The 20,937-nt window shown below is 37.5% G+C and overlaps 2 protein-coding genes across 2 annotated transcripts; both read right to left on the bottom strand.

Moving 5' to 3' along the window:
- Positions 1-225: 225 nt before the first annotated feature.
- LOC113764794 (isoleucine--tRNA ligase, chloroplastic/mitochondrial) lies at positions 226-12,917 on the bottom strand. The gene is made up of 22 exons (XM_027308793.1): positions 12,701-12,917; positions 11,683-11,890; positions 11,084-11,238; positions 10,909-11,010; positions 10,675-10,744; positions 10,243-10,355; positions 10,055-10,123; positions 9,677-9,784; positions 9,094-9,241; positions 8,606-8,837; positions 7,987-8,273; positions 7,742-7,878; positions 7,300-7,447; positions 6,871-7,002; positions 6,386-6,514; positions 5,148-5,275; positions 4,901-5,065; positions 4,554-4,679; positions 3,197-3,270; positions 2,551-2,800; positions 1,848-2,027; positions 226-845 (listed from the first exon to the last, which is right to left on the bottom strand). Exons 1-22 carry the CDS (start codon positions 12,725-12,727, stop codon positions 603-605), a joined length of 3,231 nt encoding a protein of 1,076 aa, XP_027164594.1. The 5' UTR covers positions 12,728-12,917; the 3' UTR covers positions 226-602.
- Positions 12,918-14,826: 1,909 nt separating this feature from the next.
- LOC113764756 (translocase of chloroplast 159, chloroplastic-like) lies at positions 14,827-19,372 on the bottom strand. The gene has a single exon (XM_027308734.1). It carries the CDS (start codon positions 19,005-19,007, stop codon positions 14,979-14,981), a length of 4,029 nt encoding a protein of 1,342 aa, XP_027164535.1. The 5' UTR covers positions 19,008-19,372; the 3' UTR covers positions 14,827-14,978.
- Between the last annotated feature and the right edge of the window lie 1,565 nt (positions 19,373-20,937).

Here is a 20,937-nt window from a genome sequence, read left to right as displayed (position 1 = left end):
TATTTAGATTTCGTGAAGCAACCGTCGAATCCTAAACTGAAGTCGATTTTCCAATATCAACTCCAGCTTTTAAAACTGCCGCCACTCTTCATTCTAAACAGACTGGATTCTTCTGACTACTTCATCTTATACTGAATTCGATGGACATATATATATATATATCTTCTTCGTGATTGGACAGCATCATAATGGTTCAATAAGTACTAACTTGCAGGCTTGTCATCGTAAAGGAAGCAGATGGAACAGTTTTTGCATTAGAAATCTTGAAAATGCTTCTTGCACTGATCAGCTAAAACACTCACAGCTTTCTAATGTTTCTACACATCCCTTGTTTTGAATATAATTACTGGTTTTCCTAACAGTAAATGGGATGTACTACTCCCCCCAGAATTGCCTCTAAGCTGTTCAGATCAATGTATTTACATATCAATTGACACCAAAACTTGCAACTTCCAAAATTTGGGTCTTCTTCAAAATAATGAAATCCGAGAATTTCTTGTAGCTAACTTGCGAGGCCCAATGATAGCTTGGCTGAACTGAGAGTGATTCAAATATGGCTTTCAAAAAGCTTATCAGGGAGGGCTTTCACCTCCCCAAGTTTTTCAGCTCACAGCTGCCAGAGCAGGTTCTGGCTGACCGGCGACAACATTGTAACAACGGCTGCAAAGTGAAGGGTGCTCATCAAAAGAGCCAACTTGAGGCGAAAAATTCCAACATCGTTCACATTTTGAGCCCGCTGCACGCGTTACGCGAATCCATACTGTGTCTTTTCCTCCAATGAGAAATTCTCCTGTGTATGATGCATCTTCAGTAAGCTCGTTTTCCAGGGATGGAAGAACCTCCACCTGCATCACACAATTAATCATCATAGCTGATAAGGCAAACTCAACCCTACCCTGATTCATGTCTTGTACCTGTAGTAAACCAAACAATTATTTCTTATTTTCAAAAGGATTAAAATATAACCATCAAAGAGGTGATGTATAAAATCACTCAATAACTACTAAACCTCTCCTTTATGATGGTTATGGCCAAAGTTCTGTCTAAAACATGGCTTGCAGTTTAACCAATATTTGGAATCTTACCTCCAACTCAATTCAAATCCTCTTCCAACGTATCAAGTAAACCCTTTATGAGACACAAGTCATAAAATTAAGAAAGGCTTGATTGGACAGAATTAATTTTGTCCACCTTCAGTGAGAAATTTCGTAAAAAGCATTCGATGGCATCCGATGTGCGATAACGGGTTAATCCTCAGAAAGCCTAAATTCAAATGCTTCAGAAAAGATTGAAGAAGAATATCAAGATATATAGTTGCTTATCACAGCTTTGAAGATATTTGAGAAAATAACAAGGACACTTTACTTTGTGTCGCTTTTGCCTTAGTCTGCGTGACCATTGGCTGTTCTAGTTTGTGTTGTGAGTCATTTGCACGTCGTGGGTTTTATACTGTAGTAAGACCTTTATTTGTTTACTGACAGCTTTTAAGTTTTGAGGGAACAAAAGAAAAAACAAGGGGAAGGACATTGTCAAATGGAGAACGACCAGGTTCCTACATCAATAACACAAGTCTCTCAGACTGTAATGGTAACCTCCTTAATAGTGTGCCACAAGCATGGTATGGAGGACTGCACCATGGCATAACTGCCCGTGCTGCACAAGTCCAGGAGTTCCAAAAAAGGCAAATAAAAACAAAGAAAGAGAGTTCCTTAATGCATTGTCTTGGGAAAACTAAATGCAAAGGAAATCGGCTTGTTATACACATCAGACTAACTTTTACGTGATTTACTAGTTGAAATTCCAAGAGTCAGCAATTGCAAAGAGATATAAACCATGAACCAAATTACCTGAGATGTAATGAATATACGAGGTAGCGTATCAGCATCAGTTTCAGATTTACAAGCTTCTGTCAATCTTGCAGCTAGGGTATCATCTGATGTGTGGAGGTAGACCTTCGCCTCTAAACTTGAACCAATTAGCTTCCCAGATCGAGCAACCTCTAGCACTTTATTTACCTCAGTTCTTAGCTGGTCAAAGTATCTTAAGTTAGAATTAGTTGTTAAGCTCAAATCTGGTTGATAGAAAGAAAGATATGCATAAATGTGCATGTGTATACACATCTTTTGAGAGAGAGAGAGAGAGAAGACAAGCATTTTACTTTAGTTCATACATTTTCTCAAATCACATTGAGAAATTGTGAAGTTGGCCAACGACTTGACTAAAATAACAAGCTACAAGAAATGTAGCTGTTCAGTGCCATCATTAAGCAGCAAAAAACAAGGACTTAAGGTGAGAAATGGAGCTAAACCAAGGAAATCAATACTGAAGTAAATTAAAGGCCTATAGCTTTCAATTCTTCACCACAAATCTATGCATCTATCTAATACGAAAAAGAGGGGATTAGGCAATATCATCCAAATTTGGTTATCATGACAACTTTATCTCTTAAAATGCTTTTTACTCTAGATGCACTTTTTGTCTTAAACACAGAGATTTGAAACTGCAGTTACTGCACATATCTTGTAGTCTTTTTTCACAGATAAGTATTACCTCAAGAATTTTCCCCCAAAAATTGACTTCTTCGACAGGAAAAGCGAGATATCTTTCCTTAATTATAGGCCATCTTGACTCAAAGACAAATTTTGCAATTTGCCCTTCTTCATTAGTATATTGAAAAGGAAGATGTTGCCAAACATCCTCAGCCAAATGCGGGAGGATGGGCGCAACCACCTTTACTAGGGAAAGTAAGTGTTCTGCAAGGACACTTTGGCAACTCCTCCTTGTAAAGCTCGTTGTTCCCCTAAAATTAATGAAGTAAATAGAAGCCTCATTAACACATTTTAATTGCTCTTCATGAAACAGGGAGACAGGAGAAAAATGGTATATGTCCATTGAAAGCAGAAAACATCTATGAAAATGCATAAGAATGATTGAATTTTATACCTATACACCATCATTCTATTTTTGGATCACATTTCTCATGAAAAAAAGGACAAAAAAAAAAGATAGAAAATGATCAAACCACAAATGCATGGATAAAGAATATTTGACAAATTGTAATCGCACCTCAAACAATGGACTGTAACTTTTGCTCAAGAAACACGCTTTTATAACTTTTTCTAGAACATGAAGAGATCCTCAAGACATAAGCAAGTCAGCTGAACAGCATAAAGCAGGTTTTGAAAAAGAAGCTTACCCAACGTAAAGACGATCTTTGGCAACGTCAAAGTAAAAGTTTGAGAGATCGACGATCACAAAGCGTTGAATAATCTGTAAATATTTGGACAAGATAGGAAGGGAAAAGAATATGAGGCTCACTGCTACAACATCAGATAAAAAAAATTCTAAGAAACTATCTAATAAAATCGTAGAATATCACATATTTATCCACTATGCCTAATTCTGAAAGTTCCTGGTTACTGGAATCTCTATGGACTTTCTTCTTCTGTTCTGGTATTCCACTTGTTGCCAGTTATAATCACTTAGGAGGCATCCATTTGAAGGATACAAGGTAACAAGTCTAAAATGCCATTGGTCAAATGTTCCATGCCAAAATCCTTAGAAACACTGAGTAAACACATAGATCTAGCATTATGCTGCATAAAAGTAGCTTGTTATATGCATCACCCACCGGGAAAATTTCCAGCACACTTCATTGACATTTTAAGAATAGTATTTAGGAATCATTCTTTTCTCAGAGAAAACTCACTAACACGGTTAAATGCCCTCAGGACCACGTTCTGAGAATTCAAGGAATAAACTGTTCGATGGACAGAGGCAACATCTTCTAACAAATTTTTTTTGCCACGCTGAAGTGAATGTTGCCTGTGACAGCCTCAACTCTTGATCAAGCATTACATTTTGTTTTCTGTGTATGTGACAGGGATCAATGACAATCTTCAGTTTGACTTTTCTTTCGTTCCAGAATTTGGAGTTTCTTTGCGCAGGGAAACATTTATGGTTTCGGCATAGTTCAACAGGAGGGTTGGCTGACAGGATTGCCTCAGATGCCGGGCACAATGTCCAAATAGTTTTAATGCAGATTCTTGTATTGTTCAAAGTTTCTCATAGAAATACAGTTCAAAATTAAGAATAAGCAACAAAAACACTAGAGCAAGTAAGTGATAGACAAATAGTCATTAAAAAAATGGATGGCTTCAGAGAATCCAGGAAGTGCCCGAATCAACGATCAATGTGCGAATTTGAGCTTTTAATAATGAAAGTCAAACCACCTGATTTTATGTGATCAGACTTGTTTGTGAGTTCAAGTTGGTACTGCTCATTTAGTTTCATTTTGCATTTGAAGTCCTATAACATGGTCAACTTTGTTCATGCTGTAGCTTCAATGGGAACTATTCCCAAGTCTCTTCATCATCCAGAGAACCATCTTAGGCTTCTGTCAAGCAAGCAAGTACATTTTCTGGTATAAGGGAACTATTATCGTTGCTACTCGTATATAAGGCTCAATCACATTACTTGACAGACGTGTTTCACATGTGGTTTTTGTCTCGTTCCTGAATTAATGCAGTCAATACATCAAAGAAAAGGTATACCTGAAAAATTTTGAAGAATTGATATTGTTCATAACTCTCCTTAATGTTCTTGACAACATTCTCAAGCTGAAATAATGCATGCTGATCAATCTTTGGAAGTTCATGATATGGAACAACATAATCAACCTACAAATTGAAACCGTAAATGTTAAGACTAAAAAGGCTGATGTGAATATACACATGCTACATCTGATATTTCAGTGTGTCCATTTCGAAACAGGGAAGAAGAGATTAATGATAGCGATATTATCTTGTTGACATGTATAAAGGAACACTATTGACACTTAAATAGTAGACAGAATGTATATCCCAAAACAATACCAGCAATCATAAGAAGTCAGCCTTACTTTCCAGTCATGAAGGTTTGCCAAAAGAAATCTTAGAGTTCCCCGTAATTTCCGGTAGATATCAGACATTTGACGGAGGACTTGATGCCCAATCATCACATCCCCAGTATAATCTATGCTAGAAGCCCAGAGTCTTAGGACATCAGCACCATAAGGAGGAGATTCCTATCAGAAAAATGCAGTTATCACTAATTACAGAAATGAGGACGTTACACCTATACATGGTATATGGCAGACTGGTACTAACCACTTTGTTTTTTCCTCCTTCAATGATTGTAACTGGATCAACAACATTGCCCAGAGATTTACTCATCTTAAATCCTCTCTCATCCAAGACAAACCCATGAGTTACAACAGCAGAATATGGAGCCCTTCCTGAAAGAGAAATGAATAAAATCACAAAGCTTATGTTAGAAGGAGAATATTTTTGTATAAAACTGCACTCAGAGGCTGACAAAATGCAAGTAGAGAGAAAATAAACTATTTAAGAAATACTTGCTCCAACCAAAAGCTTCAAACTTGAGGCACCATATTTTAAGCAGCTATGATAATCACAAGGACAAACTGGAGATGATGACAAGAACCACAAGTCAAATGACAGCGGCAGGAACCAAAAGTGAAAATTTGTTGCAAGCCATTAAGGAAACTTGGGCAGAAGTTTGTACAAAAGGGAAAGCTAAGGTTCCCATCCTTGATCAACTAAGAATACTATCCAACTAGATTTTGATAATGAAATTCAAACTATGTTCAAATTTTGAGTGCCTCAATTCTCCTCTTGACACACTACACCAACTCAGAATGATATGCTAGTCACATCAAGAAAAGTACATGACTACTAACTAACTACAGTCAGAGAGTGGCTATACTAAGCAAGAAACTGCATATTTTTAGATTTTCAATTTAATTTCTGGCAATGTCCCTGTTTTCCCGAAAAAATTTTCCTTCCTCGTTAGACAATTTTGAAATGATATGCTGAAAGAAAGCTTCCTTGCATACAAGATGATGCGTTATGAATTCCATCTTATACATCCACAGTGCTTCACCAGAAACACTTGAGCTGGTCAAAAAGACATCTGGACAGTCCATAATCAGGAGAAAGAATAAAAAGTCTAAATATCTGTACAATGTGACCAAGTTCATCCCAAGCCCAGCATAAAATAGCTCGTTTCCATCCTCCCAACTAGGACATTTTGCATTACTTGCACAATCAGATTCCCTACCTATAAAGGTATCATATGCCCATCCCACTCAGTATGATAGCATGCTTTTAAGTCTCTTACTTTTCATGAATACAGATCGATAAAAGAACTTACAGTGAACTTGGCTCTAAATGATTATTGCCCTCCCCAGAAGTTGTTGATCAAGTGGTGAGAGCAGTCATACAGTTAAGCAGGAAAAGAAATATGAAAGGAATCTCAAAAACCTAGACTTTGAACACAATAAAAGCATAAAGGTTGGCAAAGGAGCAACTAGGAGGTTGTTTACCTTTAGTAGCAACACTTGTCAACAACGAGCTTTGGAACCAACCGCGATGCTGATCTGTACCCTCAAGATACAAATCTGCAGGAGAACTGAGTCCATTTCTTTTCTCCAGCACAGCAGCCCACGAAGACCCTACAAATTAAAAACAAACATCATACCAAAGCCCTCAGAGATTGTCTTGAAATTCTTAATTATCAATAGTCTCAATATTCAATATCTTATTTTGACATTGCACCCGAGCAAAACATTGCCATGGCACAATACAAGTTATGTGCCAACAAAATAGGCAAAACAGAACTGTCTTAAATATAACAGGAAACTTACTGCCATCTACGCAGTTGAGGAACATAGTATAACAAAACCTTTTAAATCAGGAAGGAGAATCCATTGCTCTTTTGTTTCAGCAAGCATAAATTAGCATGACATTTATGTGTTATTGTGTCCAATAACCAATTAAAAGAAGGAAGGCCAGCACAAGTGGGGCTTACCTGAGTCAAACCAAACATCCATTGTATCAGTCCCTTTTTCATAATCTGATGCTTTATCATGATAAGTATCAGGAAGTAATTCCTCTACCGTCATATACCACCATGCATCACTACCCTTTTGAGAAATTATAGCTGCAAACTCAGGATTGGCCAACCAAAATGGTAAAAGTTAGATTAGACTTCCCACACGGGGGAAGAAAGAAACTTAGTAGTCTCATGAACCAGCCAGCATAAGAAGGTGTAACACATGTAATACACAGAGAGAGAGAGAGAGAGAGAGAGAGAGAAGATATACACTAGTAGTATTAATAACCAAAGCAAACAGCAGCTAAAATGGAAAAATTACTTATGAGTTAAACAGTAATTCCAAGTTTTAACCTAAGTAGAAGAAAAAAGAAAAGTATATTAGTAATTAGAAGAGTCCCTCACATTTGACATGATCAATGGTTTCTTCATTCATCAGTGGCTCCTTTGTTTCCACATGGTAAAACACTGGAATGGGAACACCCCATGTCCTTTGCCGTGATATACACCAATCAGAACGGCTTGAAGTCATTGCAATGATTCTTTTTTCTCCCTGAAAATTTCCCCAAAATAATAAAAAAAAGTACATACAATTAGTAACTCAAATAATTAGCGTTCAAGTAGGATTCTGACTGAAAATACCACACAAGGTAGGAAAATACATTTATGGATCACCAGTTCTTAGAACAGAAGCAGGAAGGAAGTATGCCCAGATATACTCCAATTTGTAACGATATCTATTCTACTGTGACTTCCTGAATAGGAAGTGCAAAGTTCTATGAATGGGCAAATTTGAAACTTTACTAAAGCACCAAGAAAAATTACAAGCGACTGCAATATCACTTACCTGAGAAGGAATCCATGTCACTTGGCTGATTGCATCAATTGCAGCATTACGGAATCCTTCCACTGATGCAAACCATTGTTCAGTTGCCCTAAAAATCGTGGGCTTTTTTGTCCTCCAATCATATGGATACTTGTGTTCTGATAGAAAGATATTTGTGAAGTTAACATGCTTGTGATCCTAACTCGATAACGCCAACAACAGATGGATCCACAATCTTGGACTGCAGGAGATAGAGTAGAACTTACTGTAGGGTTCCACCATAAGCATTGATAAATGCTTGTCCAAGTATTCTATAACTGCAGTATTTCCATCACCAAGCACATCAAGCCCATTGAACTGTGCAGCTTCTTCTGTGAATTTCCCATCATCATCCACAGGGGAAAGAATAGGTAGACCATATTTGAGGCCAGTTACATAATCCTCCTGGCCATGACCAGGAGCAGTATGAACTAATCCAGTTCCTGATTCTGTTGTGATGTAATCACCACCAATGACAACAGGACAGTCTCTGCCATCTATTGGATGAACATAGCTGAACCAGCAAGTGGCAAAACACGTTAGAAATGTAAACCTTGACATTGACTAAGAAGAATGTCAATTCCTCAATTAGTCTCATTAATAGAAGACAATTGATTAGCAGACGAACAAGACACACTCTCTCTCTCTCGCTTCCCCCCCCCCCCCCTTCTTTAGGACCTTCTAACAACTGAAACAGCCACAAGAAAGACAACCTCTAGATATGATTATCAGGTAACATCAAGCTAAATGCATGTCACACATTCTATGCAGAAAGTAGCCTTACGTGCACAAGGCCACAACATCAGAATTGAGAACCATCAATGAAAGACGCAAATTCAAACTAACCTGCAATTTTCGAGATCCGAACCCAACAGTTTTTTCTTTATAAGAAGTTTTTTGCCCCATTTTGCTTCTAGAGTTGGTACAAGGTCTAATGCCACAATAAGGAACAGCTTCTCATATTCTTCAAAAACATTGCCAAGTTTCTTTTTTGCATTGCCAGACAATGTAGAACTATCTGTGGAACCCGATTGCACTTCAACAATGGCATATTGAAGCTTAGGATTCACTGCAACAGCTGAGAAACCAAAAATACGTTTAACCAGAGGTAAAAGAATGGATATATGGAGGACATTACAGATTGAGTTGGACACATTGAATTGCATGTGTCCATCTTTCCATAACTTTAAAATATCACATGCACATTACGTATCCTCTATAGCAGTCATGTGCTTCTAAGTCCAACAAATTTGACAGAAGATAACATTAAAAGTAATAGAATTCCTGCAAATAAGCCTCATTATCTCCTTTCTAACACATAACAATTAACTTACCAGCATTAGCAGGTATAGTCCATGGAGTTGTGGTCCAGATAGCCAAGCACAAATTAGGGAAGAATTCCTCCAATAAATTGCACAAATTCGGAGCATTGACTAGTTTAAAAATGGCATACATGCTGTTGGAAACATGCCCTTCAGGATACTGCAGGTGAATTTCAAAGAAGATAAGGTGTATATAGATGAGAGGCATGTTAAGTTTGTTCATCGGGATGAATAATTATTTCAAGCACCAAAAGTTACACCATATCCCATCTTTATTGGCCCTCAATTCTCTCAGGTGTCCCAAAAGTTTTACCAAAATCAATGATTGAAGATAAATACTTTCAAATTTCATTAATAGCCCTTAATTGTTAGAGATTTTAAGGTATAAAATTTTTAAGCTATTAAAAGTACGATTTGAATCAATGACAAAAGAGCAAGGGTATCAAAGCACTTAATGTACATCTCTAAAGTTCCTCAGAAAAGGAGAATGGAAGGGAGATGGCATGGCCAGATTATGAATTCTTTAGTGGCAAAAGCATGCAGAAAATACAGGAAAATGGGCCCATTGAGAAGATGTATGGAAAGATCCATCTACCTCCAACTCTGCTTCAGCAAGAGCAGTGCGTGATGACGGACTCCAGTGAACTGGTTTTCTTCCCCTATAGATAAACCCTTGAATAGCCATTTTGCCAAATACTTCAATCTTGCAGAAATCAGGTAAAACAGATCAATAAGCTTCAACTCCTAAGTAGTAAACTATGAAAGCTGCAAATGCAAGCAGGTGTATATTGGCCTTCAATAAGATAATGAGAAAGATGTAAAACACAAAATACAGACGTCCCTGCCCCCCCCACCCCACAAAAAAATTCAACCATGCATTGTCGAAATTGACCTCCTATAACAAGATGTGCTACAAAAATCTTAACCAAGGAAGCCTTAAAATATAAAATCCCTTAATAGCTATTCCAACTACCTGTGCAGCTTCATACTCCGGATCAAGAGTTAGATAAGGATGATCCCAGTCTCCCCATACTCCATATCTCTGAAACCCACTTTGAAGGAACCATTAGCACTGAAGAATTTCTCAGACACCCAGGGATCGATTTGTAAGAAAAAAGGTTAGCCTATATTAGTCTAACAATAAAAAACTCGAGTAAATACCCTAAATGATGCCATTTGAGCTTTCACAGTTGCAGTGGCAAATTTTGCTGCCTTTTTCCTCAACTTTAATGGTGTCAGCTCCTTCCTGGCAACCTCATCTAGTGACTGCAATACTGAAATAATTCACAAAAAGATGGAGCACAAACATATCTGTTAGATTCCCAAATTACAAGGAATTTTTGTTCTTATTAACAAAAATAAATTTGCCAGTTCAAATAAGCATACTTGAAGTAATTCTAGTTTTTCTCCTAAAGTGCCATTCTTGCCTTTCATTTTTACATTTTCTGCTTCATGCATAATTTCTAGCTTCTATTTATATATTACAGTAACCCCTGACCAAAAGCATCATAGCATGTGAATAGTTGCCAACCAAAAATGGGAATAATGAATTAAACACAACAAATTATTACATTAATAGCCACTGATACGTGCCTTTTAGTTCTATTGGTAAGCCATGACAATCCCACCCTGGAACGTATTGAACCTTAGAATTTTGAAGAAGCTGTAAAGAACAAAAGAATTATTAGACAACAAGATGTTTATGAGAACATGTAGGCACAGATGCTTGAATATGAGTACCAGCCAACAATAACTGAAAATCTGGAAAACATGGATGAACTTTCATTATCAAGATCAAAGTAGCAATAAGAAGGACAGCATGGCTACCTTGTAACGGTTTATAATATCCTTCAAAATTTTATTTAAAGCGTGCCCCATGTGCAAATCACCATTAGCATAAGGAGGACCATCATGGAGAATAAAACTACCCTGTCAAAGTAACAAAACATTAATTACAACAAAGGGAGGTATGAGACAGATTCAAGTGTGCAGAAATACTTACTCCATCATTCCTATCAACAACTCTCTTAAACACCTGATGCTTATCCCACAATTTCTGAATCTCAGGCTCCCTTACTGTAGAATTTGCCCTCAAGCCAAATGTTGTCTTTGGTAGGTCAACCGTGTGTTTGTATTTTCCATCATCCTTCTTTAATCCTAAAGGGTATCAAGTACTTAGCAATTACAAAGACAAAGACAGGATCCAAATCAGTATTAAGGAGTGACAACAAATATCCCTCCCTCATAGACAAGGCAAACTTCACTTGTTCACCCACACCTTACTGTTCAACTTATATTTTGCCACTTAAATTTAACTTTTTGCAGGTTCATATTATTTGGTATATTTCTTATCCTCAATTAAGAAATATTTCAATTCTCAACTTCCCTGTAACCATAATTTTTATTTGGGACTTCTATGCTATTGTCCTATTCAGCCATCCCTTTCAAAGGAAAGATAAAATAAACAGGAAAACTTTATGAAGGACCTAAATATATTCAAAACAGAAGGGGGAGACTGCAAACATCAGAAACCATCAAAACGAAACCTTGAGTTCCAATCTATTCACAGAGGAATTCATTCAATTAGGTTAACTTATGCACCTTCAGACGCCTTTTTTGCTGCCATAACAGGTCCACGAGACCTTCTTTTTGCAGATGAACAGATTTCAGGACCAGGGTAGGTAGAATAGTGTCTCACATTTAACAGAGATAATAGAGATAGCACTTGAGATGATGAACATTTTCTGAGATACAGGAAGCTAACGGGTGGAGTTTTCCTGAATGATGGACAGTTCTTCAGCATTATCACCTGAGGAAATATAGGATACCAAATTAAATTGCTCCAATTCTAAAGAGGAATGATCAAGTCATTCTGTAGGATCTCTCATCTAGAATTCTTTCTAGATGATGGACAGCCTTCCACAAGCTTTGGTCAATAAGAAACAACTGGAATAGGAGACTGACACATAAACAACCAAAACAAAATTCAATTTAAAACTTCTAATCGGCCTCAGATTACCAGGTGACGAATATTGTCACTTCTCTATAATTCATAATTAAACAAAGATGAAAAGCAAAATTGGTCTATGCATACATAAAAAGCTCCGATACTTTGTTGCCAATACTTAATAGAAGTAGAAATTTTTCACTTAAAAAAAAAGTCACTGAACAGCACACACGTCTTACCTTACTTCCCATGCTTAGAAAATCAATGTAGAGAAGTCCAAAAAAAAGGAAAAAGAAAAGTAAACATAAAAAATGGGACATATGATCAAGCACCTAGCGTGCCGGCCAATTCAGTAAGCATTACTTTCCAAATTTCTTTTCATGATAAGAGAAACAAAGAATTCAAATTTCATCTGTTTATCTCAAAAAAGGTAGAGCCTTTCTTGAAAGAAAAAAAAATAAAAATATACCCAACAACTCAATGCCCACAAAAAGTACTGAGAAGATTGATTTAACGGTGCCTTATTCAAGTGCAATGATGCTATTGCCACGCCTTCACATCTCTATAAAGATTCAAGCTTTTGAAACTTTTCAATGCAAAATTACAACTTGAGCTCATCACTCATTAATCAATCGATAATGTTCCTATAAACGATACAGTAAGTGATACTACCTTGTAAGAGGAGTTTTGGACAGCCATGTGGACTCGAGTAGTAGCAAAAGCAAACGGATTTAGCGGAGTAAAGGATTTAACGAAGAGGGTTGCTTCCGTTCAATTGCTCCCCACTTCAGCTTCCCCATTTAAAAGACAAATAAATACTCTAAGGGTTCAGAAAATCGTTTGAAATTTTGTGGATAAAATGGGAGTGGGGGAAGGATGTTGGCAGTGTTTCAGCTTCACAGGTTCTTCAGCCACAGACGGTTTTACAGATTACTAATACTATTCTGTAATTTTTATTTTTTATTTTTACAAAATGGCCTCAACTTCATTTATAATCACGTATGGCTCCACACCCCTTTTTGGTGCAGCTCTAGAATTCTACTACAGTACATTTTATTTAACTAATTAATTAACAACAACATTTACAAAGGTCTAAATTTTCTGGAGGAAATTAGTACTTGAAAGGTACTTCGGCCATTCTCAACGCATCTTCTGTTCTACCCTCAGCTTCACTGCCATCTCACTTTTTATTATGCTCTTATCTCTCCTTCGTAAACATTTTCTATGTTTGGATTGTAAATTATTTGAGATATTTTTACTGTAACACTTTTTGTGATGTGATGTATGTGAGATAAAAAGGTAATTAGGAAGATAAAAAAGTGTGTTGGAAATTGTAATGATGATGTAAGCAAATAAATTTTGGCAAATAATCCTCTATCCAAACAAAGGTAAATTATTATATCGTAAACACTAAACAAGAGTTATTATCACTTTACCCTCTTAAACGATATTACTATTATCAATTTACCCCTAATGTATCTTTTAGTCACTTTACTCCATAGTAAATCAACTCAACATGTTAATTAATTTTTGACAAAAATACCCTTTTATTTTATAATATTATTATATTATTATTATCACTTTATCTCTTTAAATTATAGTGATATAATCGCTTTACTCTCTAATATTATTTTCTAGATATTATCTTATCGTTAATTTAAAAAGTATATTCAAAAATTTTTAAATGTATTTACCTTTTTTATATAATTCATGTGACCTTTCTTTTATCTGGAGTTGTCATCAAATATTAGGCGTTACATGTATGGATGACTACATAGTTAGCTCATATACTCCTTTAGAAAAGCTTGGATATCGTATTGATTTAAGTTTTATGGTAGATCCAGGCATGTAGACAAATTAAAGTGGAGCTTCTACATTTCAGCTAAATTGATTGAACCAATAGTTTTTTAACAGGGAAATGCCTACTTAGTATTTTGGTTCACAGTCAGGGGAGTACTTTAATTGCTGTTCCATTGGAGGACAATTAGGTTCTTTTTGTAGCCACATCAAGTTAGCAAGGTGATTGCTATCTCTTGATGCTTTGCCCCAGAGGATGAAAAAGCAAGCTAAGAGTTGTTTTTTCTATGTTGGATTTCAACTGTGATGAGACCATGTCCGTTTGCAGATTCATCTTTGTGCAGAAGTCATTCTACCAGATGTTTCTGCATGTTTTTGTTATATTTCAGGGTTAATTATAGAAGCATCTGCTTTACTTAATTTCTCCCCTTTTTTGATCTTCAATCAGCTCAAACAGTAGTATCAAGGTCCATCCTTGAACCGAGTTTGAGCTGCTCTAGATTGACTGAATATCTGGCCTGACTTACTGAATGTCAGGATATGCCCGACAAAAAGATGCAAATAACTGTGAGATTTTGTCTTGCAGAATACAGAGGTTCAGTATCTAAATGGGGGTTTCCATTTCGTTCTAATTTTCCTGATAAAAGAATATTAACTTCATAAGCATTTCTGAAGCATTCCTTGGTTGAACGAAGTTGTTGATTAGGATGTATGTGCATGGAATGGTAATATGTTCTTGGTCCTGTGAAAACTTGCAACTCCTATAAATTGTGCCTTTTGTTGTTTGCAGGCAGAATGCTCAGTTATGGCTACTGATTGTCTGCATTTCTCTTTGATATTCTACCCGGATTAGTTTTGCATAACTGAGTCACTAATAACTTGCTAATTTGCATATGTATCAGTAACCAAAGGTTCTATAACCAAATGCTAGTAATAAAGGTTCTTCTTCAAATCGCTAGATGATTGGTTATTTGGTTCATAGTAAGCAAAAACATACTCTGTTGAATCTGGAAAGATGTTCTACGGTCATCTGCATAAATAGGGCCAAAGAGTTCACAATATTACACAAAAGTTTGGAAATGCTGTAAGTTAAACAAAATGGCAGCAGAAAAACTGGGCTGTGCTGCAAAGGAAACCACATGTGGTGTATTCCCTATCTTCGACCAACTAGTGTGAAAAGATTTTTCCATATGGTATTGGCAATAGGAAGAAGACCCAATGTAGCAATTAGAGGTTGATCAGAACTGCTTATCCGAGTAGAAACCTGCCCTCTTTTGTTACTGTTGAATCCGGCTCGAACAGTCATATTGGAATTTCGTCCCACAGATAGCTGGGACTGCAGGTTCAATCCCCATACGAGGTCTCCTCTCCACTTCGTAAGAGACAGGCCAAGTGTACTTTGGTCCTGACCAACTGGATAATCCTTTTCCCTAAGCCGAATTCCCAAGTTGGCTCCATATGCTGCATCAGTTTCACACTTAACTAGCCCAGTACTTCCCACCAAAACCAAATCTTTTCCAAGTGCAATCTCATCCTCCACCTTGAATCCAGCAATCAGATTTTCTCCTATGCATGTAATGGATACCCCTGCTGCAGTTCTATTTACTCCGAAATTACTTAGTTTGGCATCAGCCTTCAGGGTATAAGCAAGTTGCTCTCCAACTGTCTCAATATCAAATCCTGCCATTGTTGATCCTTTGTCCCCATGCTTGGCTGCAACGCAAGAATTTAAGCGGATGTTGAACACTTCCTTGTCTTTTGTCAGTTGAACATCAATGACTGCCGGAAAACGACCTGCAATGCCAAGATTGTCTTCAATACTGACACCATCATATCCACAGTCGTGGTCCCAACCATGCAAGTCCAGAACAGGCCTTGTTATACACCGCGATGAGGATTCTAAAAGTCGGTATCTATAGGCAGGATAGTCTCCATCGAAAGAAAGTGGAAGTACCATTTCAGGCACGGGAACTGCTACAGCTTCTTGGCAATCCATGTCTGGATCCTGATACTCATCCATGTCTTTTTGTTTCTTCTTTGCATCTTGAAACCTTCTAACCTTTCCATTCCACTGCTTCTTTTGAAGTAGCTTTATGCGATAATCATACTCTTCAGCATATGCGTCTCTTTGTTCCTTGTTTAACTTGGCAATCTCAGATTTTGTCAGTGGCCTGAATGGTGGCAGTTGGTCACGCTCGTTCTCACTCTGTTGATCGCAATGAGATGAAAATGCCAATTCAACATCGGAGTCAAAATTCTCACCGCCTTCAATAGAAGAAAGCTTTGGATGAGAATTGGATTGTAAGAGAGAAGACAAGAAATAGTGCAGAGATGGAGATGGAACTCTGAAGCCAAACAACTTCTGATAATCTGTGACTTCATCAGTTTTGACTTCAGAATCTATCTCCAATAAGATCTTCATAGAGTAACACAACAGCAGTAGTTCGGATCTCCAACTGTCTCCATTGGTTAGGAAAGTCTGCTCATTTTTGTTCATTTCACACATAGAGCAGTTCTCTACGAGAGCAACTGGGATAAGACCGGGTTTCATGGTATGCAAATTACCAACAGAGTGGCTAATCAACTGCAGAACAAAACGTGATCTTCCGGAAACATATATATCATAGCTCAAGGGGTCCCCAGACGGCCCTTCTGGAGGAACTGAAGCGGCATGCGTCAAAATCACAATGGTTTTATACCATATTGATGAACCAAGATAACCGGTGACTAACTTAAGCAATGGCAAATCACCAAGATCTCCGGTTTGGGTGTCTATACGATCAACGTAGAGAACAACATCCGGAGGAACTTTCTTTGTGAACCTTTTTATAGAGGACAGAATCCTCCGATTAAAAGATTGATCCCCGAGAGAAGATCTAAAACCAGGGGTGTCCAATACACGAACTTCAGTGCCATTTACTGTTCCCGTAATCTCGTTCACACTAGTTGTGGCGGGTTCAAATGCATTTGTTGTTGCTTTCTCTTCACCAAAAATAGAGTTTATGGTTGCACTCTTGCCAACTCCACTTTTCCCAATAACTAGGATATTCAAAGAGAAGTTCAAGTCTTTCTTACCCTCTGCTTCAAGCCGAATTGCATCCTGCTTAGCAAAATCAAAATGGAATGCTAGAACAGACGGCCTTCCAGCAGCAAGCTCTAGTTGGTATAAAACCTTTACAGCAACAGGATCCTCAGTAGACCTATTTAACCTATGGAGAAGCCGCAAAAATTTCACCCTAATTTCATGCAATCTGTCAATCTTCCTTTTTTCTCCTCGACTTAAATTTTCTACTGATTCACCATTGTCCATCCGCCCTGGAGTAAAAAGAGTAGGACTTAGTTGAGCAGTAGGTCTCAAACCAAGGAACCTAGAGTCTGAACCAACAGGTTGCTCCAGACGAAACAGACTTTTGCCATCAACAGAAGTAAGCATAACGCTGCTGCTTTCAGATTTAACCCCTGTGGCAGCCCTCAGTACTGCTGCAAGTGAAAAAGGATCAACCATATCTTCCCATTCACTCTGCCTATGCACATCCGCCTCATCACCCAGATCTCTAACAACCTGTGCCTGCAAATGACTATGAGAACTCTCTCCATGAGAAAGTAGACTAGGGGCAGTAGACTGCTCAAGTTGATCTATAGTATCCACTCCATTTGAACCTTCAAAATCCAACTCCTCGGTAACATCATGACCAACCAAATATTCATCCTCTTCCACTAAAACTGCATCGTCTTCCTCTTCACGAGTTCCTTCTGGTCCCAATTTGGTGCATTTTGATATAGCTTGCGGGATGGGGGATCCACTACATAATGAATCTTTCATGACAAGTCTTTGATACACATCCAAATCGCCATTCGTATAGCCCTCAAGATTCTGAGCAACATGTTCGTCTGAAAGCTTGACATAGTTCATCATCTGTACTTCCTCTTCACTCGTAGCATTATCTAGAGATTCAACATTGTGGGGATCATCAAAACAATGAGACTTCGATTTTTCATCAATCTTGTGCTCAATTTTACAAACCGACTTCTCACCCTCATTAGGCTGACTGCGAACAATGGACCCATTTCCATCATTATTTGCACATTTCCCACGATACATGGATGCAGCTTCAAATTCGTCTTTGGCTTCTCCTTCTGTGGACTTAGCTCCTGTGAGCTCCACAGCATTAATTTCAAGGATATTTGAGTTGACAACAGTAGTCGGGTCAGGATTGTTTGCATTAGCGCCTATTTCAAAATTCATTTCCCCATTATCTCCATGGAAATCTTGAAGGTGTTCATCTAACTCGGCACCTCCTGCTTCTTCAGCAATTTCAGGACCCTTGTCTTCAATCACATCTGCAGACATGAGATGATTAGAAATCTGCTTTTCTTCCCCGTTGTCACCTCCAACCAAAACGGAGTCCTCACCAACCTCAGCTTCGGAGCCATAGTCAGATACTGAGGCATACCCATCTCCTTCTCCTACCTCGAAGATCCTGACTTTAGGGGCACTAACTAATCTCTCCAGAACCCCGGAACTGGGAACTCTCGCAACACCTAAAAATGTTTCCTCCTCTACACTCTCACTTCCCAGAGAATCATCATCACTGAACCCAGACAGCTTGGCAATTGGCATCCCTTGCTTTTGCAGCAATGGAATTTGAATATCAACAAGCGGTAAGTGATTCCCAGGAGCAGTTTCATGCTCCACTGTGGATGCCCCCACATCTTCTACACATTTATCAGCTAAAATTGGCCTTGAACCGCTATATTCACCAGCAACATCATTTCCTACAATTTCTTCATCTGTGCAAGGCAAGACAGGCCTAGAATCATCAAATTCTCTATCTGAACTACTTTCATCATTAATCTCTTTAGGTGGGCATTTCACGAGAGGCCTAGAAACAACATATTGTTTGAGAAAGCGAGTTTCTTCGTGAATTTCATCATTAGTTTCAGCCACAAAAGCCCTCTCAGAAGCAGTTTGAATCCCTTCTTCACCACTCAAAAACCCATCAGAATCAACGCCGCTATCACTGCCATAACTACTAAGCCCACTGTCTTTTTGACCATATTCAACGTCAGAATCATCCAGAGTAAGGGGAGCTCTAATACCTGTTGAGGCGCAAGAAGGTAGCATTGGAGGAGCTGATTCTGTAGCTGAAACAGGGACACCAAGAAGCCTTTTTGAGTCCATTTTATCAACTTTTTGTTAGTATTTGCTGATTTCCTTGGTCAATGAACAAAGATAAAATCCACGCCCAGGATGTAGTTTGGCATTGGGCAGGAAAAGAGTAACGAAAGGCACAAAAAGATTCTTTGGAAAAGATGGTGGTGTAAACTGTACAGGATTTTCTTTTTGGGATTTTCTAGGATTGGTGTTGTGTTGTGTTTGTTGTTTGTTCGAGGTTTCTGATTGGCAAAGATACTGCTGCTGTTGAAGTGTGGCGTTGGGGGGTTGGTCAAGTGAAGCCATAAAACATGGTTGGAGTTCGAGAGATAAGGTCAATCGGTTAACTTAAGGCTTGGCAATTGGCATGGCTGCTTCCGGGGCCTACAATGTTCGGCTGTTCATTTTCTGGGCACAAATATTTTGCGGACCCCGCGGTTCCTTCTTGGATTATTCTGCACTTCTACTTTTCTTCAAGGCTAGTCTTGGCTGTGTGTCACGCCTAGTGATGACGGGACTAAGGTTTTTTTTTTTTTTTTCTCATTTTGTTTTTGGGTTAAGAAACCTAATGATAATTGCTATTATATACTCCCTCCGTCCCACTTTGATAGTCTTGTTTTCCTTTTTCGTCTGTCCCAAATTGTAGTCCACTTTCCCATTAAGGAATGTAGTAATCTTTCAAATTGTCTAAAATACCCTTATTAAATATCTTGTTATTAATACATTGTTATTAAATACTAACCCACTACATTGAATACATTGAGCTTTTCCAATGCATAGATAAATGAAAAGTCTATCTTAGCATAAGGGTAGTTTAGGAAATTATTAATCTAAATTTATGTTTCCAACCAAATTAATTACACTTTCTTAATCTGTGTGAAAAAAAAACCAAGACTAACAAAACGGGACGGAGGGAGTATTATTCAAAAGCAATTTTCAATATTGAAACCGCTGAATAATTTAATTATGAACGTACATCTATACTATTATTTGATTGTGAATTTTTTTTACTAAGAAAAGAAAACTAGCATTTACATGTACTCATGTCCTATCATTCGCATTATTTATTTTTTTACTTGGAAAAGTACACATTGGTTAAATTAATTATTTTCATACTTCCTTGCTTTAAATCAATGATGACCGGATAAAAAAATGTAAATGAAAAGTTTTGAATTTGACACGAGTCAAAGAAACTTATTCAATGATCACTCTTAACTGCTTCCGGCCCCAAATCTTTTAGAGTTGCTTTTTTCAATAAATGTTGATTACATATTTTTTATGTTATTTATACCAATAACTGGTTTATGGATGAGCGCTTTCAAAGTAGTCCGTTTGACTCTAAATCTATGTGCTTGGGATTTCATTTCTCAATAAAGACTATCTAGAAAAAATAAAAAAATCTCGTTTGGTTTGTCATTTTTTTCAAAAAAATTCTTAAATTTTTTATAAATTCATTTTCTAATCTTCTTTTTACTGCATATTTTTCTATTAAAAAACTCTAAAAAAAATAGCAATTCAAACGGCTGTACTCTCATTGGGACTTTTTTTCCGATGTACTCATTCAAACAATGCGTGACTAGTTAAACATTAGAACAACTTTTTATGAGATTGAATCTAATATTATTGACAATTAAACGATTTAAATTTGGATTCCTGTACTTTATGAATCAACAAGACGTATGCTTGAGGCTGGCTTCGTCAGTTTCTTCTGTGGATTACTTAATTCTAAAAGCCGTCGTAAATAATAGCAAGACTTTTGACTTTTTGTGCCATGCTGACGAAAAAGAGAGTTTTTATTTTGGGAGAACTGCACAAATAGTCCCTCACATATTGTAAATGTGAAAATTTAGTCCCTCAGATCGAAAAAGATCAATTTTAGTCCTTAGCAAATAAAAAAGTATCAATTTTAGTCCCTTTTCACTTTTCCGACTGATTTTTGCCCGGAATATCTCACGTG

Source organism: Coffea eugenioides, chromosome 3 (genome assembly GCF_003713205.1).
Source record: "Coffea eugenioides isolate CCC68of chromosome 3, Ceug_1.0, whole genome shotgun sequence".
Lineage (NCBI taxonomy): Eukaryota > Viridiplantae > Streptophyta > Magnoliopsida > Gentianales > Rubiaceae > Coffea > Coffea eugenioides.
The sequence above is the reverse complement of the archived record's forward strand: the minus strand, read 5'-3'. Positions and strand labels throughout refer to the sequence as shown.

What these genes read in the sequence shown, in the direction of transcription:
- LOC113764794 (XM_027308793.1), bottom strand. Translation starts at nt 12,727, where the DNA reads ATGGCTGTCCAAAACTCCTCTTACAAG. An exon ending in GACTATACCTGCTAATGCTG is followed by an intron (nt 8,838 to 9,093) that starts GTAAGTTAATTG and finishes TTGGTTTCTCAG; the next exon opens with CTGTTGCAGTGAATCCTAAG. An exon ending in GTATATTCATTACATCTCAG is followed by an intron (nt 846 to 1,847) that starts GTAATTTGGTTC and finishes TGTGTGATGCAG; the next exon opens with GTGGAGGTTCTTCCATCCCT.
- LOC113764756 (XM_027308734.1), bottom strand. Translation starts at nt 19,007, where the DNA reads ATGGACTCAAAAAGGCTTCTTGGTGTCCCTGTTTCAGCTACAGAATCA.